The sequence below is a fragment of the Etheostoma spectabile genome, chromosome 17 (assembly GCF_008692095.1).
Source record: "Etheostoma spectabile isolate EspeVRDwgs_2016 chromosome 17, UIUC_Espe_1.0, whole genome shotgun sequence".
Lineage (NCBI taxonomy): Eukaryota > Metazoa > Chordata > Actinopteri > Perciformes > Percidae > Etheostoma > Etheostoma spectabile.
Genome location: NC_045749.1, coordinates 18,837,600 through 18,848,520, shown reverse-complemented (window position 1 = coordinate 18,848,520; position 10,921 = coordinate 18,837,600). Strand labels below are relative to the sequence as shown.

The window sequence follows — 10,921 nt, the reverse complement described above, 5'->3', positions numbered from 1 at the left end:
ACATACACCTGGACACACAAAGCCAATCACTGACACAACACAAATAGCTTCACCAAAATGTGCTTGAACTGGATGATGAGCCTACCTTGTCTCCAAGTTCTACGGTGGGGGCACTGCTGTAGGCGTCTTTAGGAGTCATCTGTGTACAACGTCATCTGTATCGTGGCATCAAGTTCATCTACACGCATCACCATCTCACTGTGTGTGTACAGAGAAGAAAGAACAAAAAAAGTTTTTTTTAAAAAAATAGCCGCTTTAAAGTACTTTCACACATGTGGTCCAACGTCATAAAACATATCCTGCAAGCTTTGCAAAGATTGGACTTCACAGTGCACTTTTAAAATGCCTACAACGGATTTGTCAAAAACATTCATTTCGTTTTCAGTGTAATACGTAGCTCAGTCCAGCTCACGGCATTTTGAGAAAAGCAGATGAACATAAAAGCAATTGCTAATAAAGCCACAAGCTGTGGCATGGGACTACGGTGTATGAGAGATCTCCAAATGTGTTTTTCAAAAATTCTAAATGGCGGAAAAAATTCCTTGGCGGACCTTAACGATCCTTGAGATTTATTTGTAGAGCACATTAGGCTGCACCGCCGAGAAATTTCAAGTCAATCGGACTTAAGATGTGGGGGGCGCCTTTTCAAGTTTTGCATAATTTATTTATATATATATATATATAAATATTAATATATAGATATATATATATATATAAACCGCCTCCATTACCACTTCAAAAGATCTGAACTATCTCTTCAAAAAGGGATGGTATGAAAGGCTAGTATGCAAGTTAAGGCTGTACAGCTTAACTAAATGCATCAAATTTACTAATTTTATCTGTGTTCAGTCATATGGACAAATCAAATGTTCATCTTCTGCAGGTAATTTAACTAGGCCTACATGTGTTAAAAACATCTCCCACTGTTAGTTTGTGTAAAGTGAAAACAGCTGTATGTCTCCTGTGACTCTGGAGGGGAAATGATAACACTGATGATGTCCTTAAGGTTATTTATCATGCAGCTTATTTAGCAGGCAGGCAGGGAGGGTCACAACGATGCTGCCTGTTGGCTGCATTATAGGAAATGTAGGAGCTAAGGTTTCTGTAGCCTAAAAAAAAAAAAAAAAAAGGGATTCAAAAGTTGTATATCTGGAGACATGTGCCCATTTAGGAAATTGCTGGAAAATGTAGTTTTTCGTGGTGACTGTAAACGAGAGCATTTTGTGACAATTACTTTAAGCAAAATGAATTACGAAACCATATCATTAAGTAAAGCCTGAGTGGAAATGTGCCTACTTTTGTCACATTGGTCAGCATAATATCCTCTGGAACATTTACAGCTTCTTTGGACTTCAGACAGAACACATCGTGTGTGGGGCCATTGCAATGCTGCACACACTGCAGACACCTGTAGGACGAATGACTTGTGTGTCATTTAACCCGTTTTCTAAACATTCTGTGTGAAGTGATAAAATGACAGAAAGAGTTTTGAAACTTGAATCGACATTTGTATTGTTCATCCAACTGGTATGGGAACGGTTGGCTGCCAATGTGTTCAAAACAATTACAATGGGTCTCATGAAAAGGAAGGAGAAGCTTAGTGGGAGACAAACAAGTAGTAGCCTATTGTACAGCTATATAAGAGGTTAGAGATCGCATCCACGCTTACGTTACTGCACGTAAAGAAGGCAATTCTACCACCTAGAGGAGGAATTAAAATCAGCTGTCAGAGAAGGAAGAAGCCGGTAGATGTAGGCTATCTATTGCTACTGTACTGCATGTATTCCGACAGGGTTACATACGTCCCCTGTGAGCTGTAACAATGGAAGACTGGTATATCATAATTGGTCAACTTTAACTTGTGTTTGACTGTTTTAGTTGTAGCTATGTGTGTACCCATAGACATAAAGATTTTTATGTCTATGTGCACCGATCCACAGAGGAGGAGCGCGGAGTACACGTCATCAGTGCGCGACGCAGCGTGCAGGATTGTGAAGGACGCCGACGAGAAGCTTGTGATGAAATAAGTCAAACATAAAGGTTGGTTTAATGTTACAATTACACTGAGTTATTTTGTGAGCTGGATACGATATACGTGGTTAATTCGGCTTATTCTATTAAAACAGAAAATAAAAGGGAGGTGTATTTATAGAGCTTTAAGGAATAACCTAGCGATAGCTCATGTTATTGGCCATTAAGGTTTAGGGTGATGGCAGTATACAATTGAAACATAGAAGGTAATTACAGTCAGTAGACCTCTAAATGTGTTATTTCTATAGGCTTAATTAAGTAAAAATCTGAATTCAAGGCAGGAGAAACGTGCAGAGCAAATGGCGCCCGCCAGGTAACGCTAGTGAGAAAGCCACAGAACTGTCAGCTGTGAAACTGCCTCCGTGTCTCTGCTCCTCAGCTGTCAGGAGGACGTGGTAAAGATGGCGGCGTCGTGTCTAACGCGGGCCCTGCGCTCCCTGACTCTGTCCCAGCCTGCTCTGCTCTGCTCGCAGGTAACCATGTTCCAATGCTTCACAGAGACAGTCTTCTCGTCTGTCTCTCCTCCCTCTCGACCACTTCCACTACCTTCAACAACAACAGCAGTTGTGTTGGCTACTAACTGGCCACTGGCCCACTGTGTACTGGCTATATGAGCCCATATAAAGCCCATGTATAATATATACAGTTGGTTGGTTCTCTTAACGTTTAGGGAGCGTTATAACCCGGAGGGAACGTTCCCTAAACGTTAGTTTTTGGTTCGGTTCGAACTAACCTTTAGAGAACCATAAACTAACGTTCCCTAACGTTCCCTTAACGTTAGTTTTTGGTTAGGTTCGAACTAACCTTTAAAGAACCATAAACTAACGTTCCCTAAACGTTAGTTTTTGGTTCGGTTCAAACTAACCTTTAGAGAACCATAAACTAACGTTCCCTAAACGTTAGTTTTTGGTTCGGTTCGAACTAACCTTTAGAGAACCATAAACTAACGTTCCCTAAACGTTCTGTGTTAGTGGGGTATGCACCACCCTCCCCCCCCCATCCCCCAGCCTGGACTGAGGTCCAACTCAATACTTGGCTGTTACAACGGTTGGACCTAGGGCTGTCCTCCACTAAAGAAATCCTTAGTTGACTACCACTTACATGATTTGATCGACTAATTGATTAGTTGATTTAATCCACAGAGCTGTGCGCTTTGAGAGGTGGCTAAGACTAGAAAAGCACAACGTAAATGTCATTAATTAACCATCTGTAAAAATGAGTTTCTACACAATTAATCCTGCAAAAGCACCACTTTGAATCTTGTGTTCACCAGAAATGTGCTCATAAGTTTCTTGGAAATGAGTAATTAAGCATGAATAAGCATAAAAAATGACTTATCAACTAAAGAAATCTTAGTCGACTAATACCAAAACCACAGATTAGTCGACTAAGAGGGGACAGCCCTATTAATTCAAACCTCGAGTATTGACTGTTGATTTGTGTTTATCTATTATAAAATCCCTTTATAATGCCCATATTTAATGCTGCCTTTTTAAACTTTAGCCTTGCATTGCTATAGTTTTTATATTACTATGTCTACATTATTCTCTTATATTGTAATAGGGGTGGGGGGAATAATCGATACAGCATTGTATCGCGATATTTTCAGTGGCAATACTGTATCGACACACAGGCGCCAAGTATCGATGTTTTAGTCTACATGAGTTGGTCAGTTTCTCTGCTTGACAATCCCATTTTGCAGCAATAAAATTGAAGTGACATGAACAAACAGAGAAATGTATATTTTTAGATAAAACAGATGTTGACATAGTTTCCTTTTGGGGACATCATTTGAAATTGGGAAAAATTAGAAGTTTGAAAAAAAAATGTTTAAATATCGTATCGTGGCATAAGTATCGTGATGATATCGGGCGGCGTCTGGTGATTCCCCCCCACTAATATTTAATGCTGGTCTCTAGACTTGATCCTTGCGCTATTGGACTAATTAGCACCTTACCATGCCTACTGAGTCCCAGAGCCAGTCCCTGCCAGCGTCTCGTGGTTATACATCCCTATGTGCATTCATGTGGATTTTTTTTATTTAGTATCTTTTCTTTGATTGTCCTTCTTTTTCATGTGGATTTTTTAAGATTATTCTTTTTTACCAACTGAGCTAACCTGGCCACACTGGATTTGTTATTTTATTATCCTGTTTATGATATATGTGTATTTTGTTTGTGATGTCTTTAAGCTACTGGGACCTTGGATTTCCACTTAGGGATCAATAAAGTATCTATATCCATCTATCCATCCATCCATTGCCTATCATCCATACCAGAGATCTGAACCAAACTATCTATTTTGCTTTTTTGTGTTGACAGGCAGTTGCACAGACCAAGCTGGGAACTCGGGTAACCAGTACGGCCGGGCAGTGCAGAGGCTTCCTCACCACAGCCTCCCTGGAGCAGAACCGGACATTTTGGAAGCAGAGGGAGAAGTACACCACAACGCCTATAGGGATGAAGAAGACAGGAGGCAGAGATCAATCGGGTAAAGATTGTGGCCAATGTAGACGAGCAGAATAAGTGACTGTGTGATAACGGGCAAAGCTGAAGGAGGACAAGGTTTAAGTTGGCTGCTAATGTGCAGTACTGGACCAGTAGATTAAAAGTGTACAAATCTCAAACGGACTTTAAAATAGTCTTGTTGGCCTTAAGTGTCAATCTAGTCGAGGCCCAGCTGGCTTAAGTTCACAAGGTTTTAAAATAGAGCCAGACTCATGTGATCTGAACAGAGAAAATCAGTCTGTAGGCCGTCCACGTTGCTCTAGTCCAGGTCCGATAAGACTAAGTAAAACAGCTTTTAATTTCAACCTGTACGAGGTTATGTACATTAGTTGCTACTTGCCTAATTACTCCTCTTCGTCCCCTATGGGACATCAGGCTTCCCTGAGCACTCTGCATTGCATTCGGCCCCTGGCAGAATACTGGGCCTCTCCCCACGACTGCTTCATCTATTCCAGCTCTTGTGTCGCAGGTCTACGCCAGGTGGTTCGGGGCCTCGCAGGTTTTCTTCTGCCAGGTGGTGTCCACCTTAAGGCGACTTTTGTGATGCGGTCCCGCTCCATCCTCAACACATGTCCTAGCCATCTCAGGCGTCTGTGCGTAATCTCCTTGGTGATGCTACGGCTTCCCGTTTTCTTGTACAGTTCATTGTTGGAGATCTCATTAGGCCAAAAGATCTGGCATATTCATCCATTACGGGACACTTCCATTCTCCTCATGTCTGTTATTAGGTGTCGCAGAGGAAAAACTGATACTGTCCTGTAGAATAAAATGTTCACACATCTTGAACAGGATTCAAATACAGCTAAACCAAACAATTTGAAGATTTTACCTTGGGCTGTAAGGCATCTATCTATATTTCTTCTTTCACCTTTTTCTGCCATTTTCTACACCATATGATGAATCAATTTAACTGAGAAAATAACCTGCAAATTAATAAACAAATTGTTATGAATAATCTGTTGGTGCAGGCCTGTTTTTTTTATATATTTTTTTATAAAATAAGACATCAAGCTCCTGTTTGATAGTTTTATGAGTAGAGCATGAGAATCACCCAATAATAATTTCCCCTCAGGTCTCCACTTATGTCGTCAAGCAGTAGTCGGGTTCAGCCTCGGCCAGGGGGCTGACAGCACTGAGTGATGTATTTGCTTTTATAACCGCTGTGGTACTTGTTCTGACTAGAGCCGAGTGCAAAGAGTTGCTCATCATGTCTTTCTGCCGCGCAGGAAGGATACGGACACACGGCATTGGCGGTGGCCATAAACAGAAATACAGGTGGATAGACTTCCAGCGCCTGCGCTACGAACCGACCCGAGAGGCCCAGCCCTTTGAAGAGAAGGTTGTGGAAGTGCGATACGACCCGTGCAGGTGAGAGCACCTTTTAATCCCCCCCGGGGGGAGGGAGTGGGGGGTCTTTTGTTTTTCTCCAGCACACGGGACTTTAACATGTGTTCTTAACGCACAGTTGGTTGTCCTAATCTTTTATTACACAGGTCCGCTGACATTGCTCTGGTAGCTGGAGGCAACCGCAAAAGATGGATCATTGCTACGGAGAACATGCAGGCTGGAGACGTCATTAAAACATCTGGAATTATTGGACGCATGGCAGGTATGAGAGCCACTCTGGTTTGTCATCCTCCACCCGTTCCCCATAAGATGCTGGAAGTACAGATAATTTGTATTTAACAAAAAAATGTAAAACCCCAACCTTTTTGGTTTAGTCTCAGCCAATGAGGGTGATGCCTACCCACTGGGAGCTCTTCCTGTGGGGACACTGGTGAACAACCTAGAGGTCCAACCAGGCAGGGGATCGGAGTACATTCGTGCTGCAGGTAATTATTTGCATGTTTCTGCTTAGTATTTCCTAAATGCGTGTTAGGACTCTTATTTTATGATTGCTAATTGAATGTTTTTTCAATCAGGCTTTAAAAATGTCTAAGTAGTGAAGTAACCCAATCATAACTTCAGTCAACTTACATTATTATCTTGCCACAGTTTCATTATAGGGATTGATTGTTTCTTCTAACAATGTAATAGCAGCTGTAAAATGTGCTTACTCGTAATTGCTAAACTGAACGTGGCGGTTTATTTTGGTTTTCAGGCACTAGTGGAGTTTTGCTTCGTAAAGTAAATGGAACAGCAATCATTCAGCTTCCTTCAAAGCAGCAGGTTCAGGTGAGGTCATCCGGATTAAGAATCCACCTGCCGTGTTTAAACCATATTGCGTTCTGAACTGAATTTGGTCATGTCGACCCACACAGGTGTTGGAGACCTGCATGGTAACGGTGGGGCGCGTGTCCAACATCGACCACAACAAACGGATCATCGGCAAAGCCGGACGCAACCGCTGGCTTGGCATTCGCCCTTCGAGCGGCTTGTGGCAGAGAAAAGGAGGCTGGGCGGGACGCAAGATTAAACCGCTGCCCCCGATGAAGGTTTACGTCAACATGCCCTCTATCTCAGCTAAATAACCCGTTGGGAAACGTTTGGGACTGGAACACTTGTAATATTCTCTTTGGTTCTTAAAAATCAAGTCGACTGTTTGGAGAGAGAGTTCAATAAAGACGAGCTTTTTGTACAGAAGATTAAAAATTTTATTAAACACAACTGCTTGTGAGCATGGAAAGAAACAAAACAATATAAAAATCCAAAACATATTTACATCTATAGTAAAACATGCGGAATAATCCATATTTTTTTAGTGGTAAATTTAAAAATACTGTCATGTCATTTAAAATAGGGTTTGTGCAAAGACACTGGGTGGCATTTCAAGTAACAGGAGCAACGAGATGGCATGTTTTTGTAATTTGACCATTAATGAAGAAACTAACACTGATAAGAGTTAATTTGTTGCTGTGCTAAATTTCGATGACAAAGTGAGCATGCCTGCTCATTGATCCAGTCTTGTAAAACACCCCCATGCTACCTCTAGATTTAGGGAAAAAAAACAAAACAATACGAGGTCAAATACATTAAAAATACACTTGTCATCATGCCCGTTTAGTATTTTAAAGGCTAACTCACATGACAAATTCCCTCAAACAACTCTGCCCTGGCTAACACTTCAGACCAAGTTTACCAATCTGTAAGGGCCAGTTTGTCTCCCAACTAAAAGAAGATAGTGAACCCTTCAAAAAAGCAGGAGACAAGAAAACTTGACTGTGTAGTCACAGGCAGACACGTACGGTGGTAGCTGCAAAATAAGCTTTTCAACATCAAGTGGTGAAACTAAGTAACAGAGAGCGGTGACAGTTTTCCAGACCTCATAGGGCACTTGAAACCACCAACAAACATCCCTATAAAAAAAGAGGGTCATTTTGAAAACAAAAAACTGCCTTCTCTAGAATATAGGTAGTGGTTTACATTTCAAATATAACACCCTTTTAACTCCTCACCTCAAAAACAAAGTGTGACCCAATTTGAGCTAAAATATGTAGAAAACCACATGAAAGTGCATTCCAAAGCGAGGGAAATGTATGCAAAATGACATACCTAATAGTGTTTGTATTGTACAATTCAACTTCATAGTTCTGAAATATATTTGGCATTCATGTCAAATAAATGTAAGCTATTTGTGCTTTCAATTGGGGGGGGGGTGTTGCGATTCACAATGATACATCTTGTATATATTTATATACATCACTAAAAAAAATCCAGCCAATCAAAGCCTGCAAGTCTTCACTTTATAAAAAAGCAACAACTAACTCGTGCAGAAGGCCCTTTGTCCAAAGGTTTCCTATTGCAAAAGTTTCACGTAACACTATTCAGGGAGTACCATCGAACACAAAGCACACCTACACAGACACACACAGGCAGTGACTTGGACACTTCTGGCAATACTCCAGACACTTATCATTTTTTAAAGTAATTCAATACTTGAATATCACCACTGGCAAAGCATGTTTCAAGTCCAACTTACTGATATTTGTAATTTTCCCATCGCAGACCTACACAATACTGACCAACAGTGTGTTTTTAGGTAAGGTACTACTCCCACGTCCAGTCACGGTGAAGCTGTAATAAAGGACACAACGGTATTTGCTTGGTTAGGATAACACGTGGCCAAATGTGGAGCACTAACTGGTTAATTTGTCATCTCAGTAATCTAAATACTGATCTCCACAGGGACCACCACACCACATCCATTAAATGTACGACTTTACTTTTCAGTTTAACACACGATGAAGTTTGGCCAAGCCAAGAGCTCTGGTGGTTATAGTGTAAAAGGAACTTGACTTTGGCACATCACTGCACATCTGGAGAAATCCACTATTTGCTAAATTACTGCAGGTCTGTGAGACGTCCTCTCAGGTAAGCCAGTACATCAAGCTGAACACGGGGCAGCTGGGAAACTAAAACAATTCAGGACCTTGAAACAATACGACAGTTCATACAGTCACAACAAAATTTGGCATTCAGCTGTTAATAGTTGAAATATCTTTTGTGTTGTAATGTTACCCTGCTTCTAAGTAGATGTTACTGTACAGTCTGAATGTACACTTCCACAGATAGAAAAGCTTCAGCACTTAATAATGAGCTGATCTGATGAACTACTTACATGTTACAAATGCTCCATAGCTACATTCATTATAGCTACCTTCAAAAATACCATTAGTTTTTTTCTTTTTTGCTTTAGGTAAATGATGCGCTTAAAAGCAACGAGGCAAACAGAACATTCTGTTCCTTTCTATAAAAATTGACCTTTTTGAGAAAGTAAAGGGACGAGTAAGAAAAACCGAGCACTGAGTTAGAAGAGAAGGATTCCATCTAGATTCACAGCAATATTCCACCTTTCAACAACAAACACGGTCTCACACAATCTCACACACGCCACTGCACATCACCATCACACTCCTCCATTGTCTATAGAGTAACAATAAATGTAGGATTTCACAGAAATAATAAAATGTTAACAAAAACAAAGTGCAAACACAGCTGCCATTATCGAAATGTGGCAAATTGTCAAAACCTCAAAATACCTCCGAGGCGGTAGCACAAATCTTACAAAATAGTACTTGTTCTTTCTGTAGTGTGTATAAAAAAAAACCAACAACAACACCCAACAACATCAAAAACATCTAATTGACAACATGAAATTTGCGTATTGAACACGTGGTTGTGAGTCAGTAAGATTTCCACAGGAAAACTATTACTGCCGGGGGGGGCTAATTCTCTGTAGCCTCTCGGTGGGACAAGTGCAGCGGAGATTCTGGTGGCGGTTGAGTGGACGGTGGCCAGGGTCACACAGGCTTAGTGTAACCAAAGATCCCCACCGGGAAGTGCTTGACGTGGGTTGGCCACTGGGCAGCGAGCTGGAAAAACTTCACATCGTTCCACTCCACTCCATCAATAGTGACTAAGGACGAAAAAGGAATGAATTATACATTTTAAAAAATCTCCTAATTGATGCTTCGGAGTTTGCACTGCCAGGAGTTATAGTGCAGATACTTCTTTGTTTACATGACTTGTTACTAAGCAATACCGAGGAGGGTCCTGACATCAACACCAGATGGCAGTATAGCCTTAGCTGTGCTGTGGTGCGGGGTTGTGTCTGCACGGTTGAGGTGCACCTGGGCCTTACCTCTCAGCATGGTGTGCTGGTGCTTGGCGGTGCAGATCAACCTGCTGATGCCATCAATCACTTGGCTCTTAGAGTCCAGCTCTTTCTCCTTGGGCTTCTTGCTAAGAAAAATCACTGGAGAGAGAAACAGGTTTTTTTTTAAAATTCTTCACACTTCTTTTTTTGCACTTAAAAGGGGTACATTTACGCATCCAAGTGTGTGTGTAAAGGTCTTAAGGAGTACTACTGCATGCAGTTGTGTTCAGAATAATAGCAGTGTGTTAAAAAAGTGAATAATGCTCAAAATCATTAGAGCTATAGCTTTTAATTCCATAATATCAATGCATTGGGAACACTGCACATTCAATTCCAAATCAAAACATGACCAAAATTGATCAAGTTTGTGTTATACCTTTACAGAAAGTGAAGAAAGAAGAATATCAGGTTGTTCAAAAAAAATAGTGGTATTTGCATTTTTCTTTACAAACTCAAACATTTACTGTATAAACTGAAACATGTCTCAGGGGGTTTGCTTTACTTTGAATCACTGCACTAATATTTAGTTTCTGCTTCACATCTGTGCTGCATGGAGGTGACCAACTTCTGGCATCTGTGAACAGGTATTCCAGCCCAGGACAATTGAACTAAATTCCACAATTCATTAAATTAATTGCAAATGCATTGCTGGGTTTGTCTCAGAAACAGAATTTATGATGTCACCCCACAAGTGTTCTATGGGATGGAGGTCCGGGGATGGGGCTGGCCGCTCCATAACATCAATCTTGTTTATCTGGAACCAAGACTTTGCTCGCTTACTGGTGTG

The 10,921-nt window shown here is 41.0% G+C and overlaps 2 protein-coding genes across 3 annotated transcripts in view; one reads left to right on the top strand and one right to left on the bottom strand.

Annotated features, from left to right (window-relative positions):
- The first annotated feature begins 1,768 nt into the window (after positions 1-1,768).
- On the top strand, positions 1,769-7,121 carry mrpl2 (mitochondrial ribosomal protein L2). The gene is made up of 8 exons (XM_032540876.1): positions 1,769-2,040; positions 2,411-2,504; positions 4,353-4,521; positions 5,765-5,906; positions 6,032-6,147; positions 6,260-6,370; positions 6,640-6,713; positions 6,800-7,121. Exons 2-8 carry the CDS (start codon positions 2,433-2,435, stop codon positions 7,007-7,009), a joined length of 894 nt encoding a protein of 297 aa, XP_032396767.1. The 5' UTR covers positions 1,769-2,040; positions 2,411-2,432; the 3' UTR covers positions 7,010-7,121.
- A 1,268-nt stretch (positions 7,122-8,389) lies between these two features.
- The window catches only part of zmp:0000000755 (phosphofurin acidic cluster sorting protein 2), a 56,545-nt gene continuing 54,013 nt past the window's right edge, over positions 8,390-10,921 (bottom strand). For both annotated transcript variants that reach the window (XM_032540874.1, XM_032540875.1), the window contains 2 exons: positions 10,120-10,233; positions 8,390-9,894 (listed from right to left, as the gene is read on the bottom strand). In XM_032540874.1, the coding sequence (XP_032396765.1) occupies positions 9,779-9,894; positions 10,120-10,233 (230 nt within the window). In that variant the 3' untranslated portion in view covers positions 8,390-9,778. The remainder of the gene's footprint in view (positions 9,895-10,119; positions 10,234-10,921) is intronic.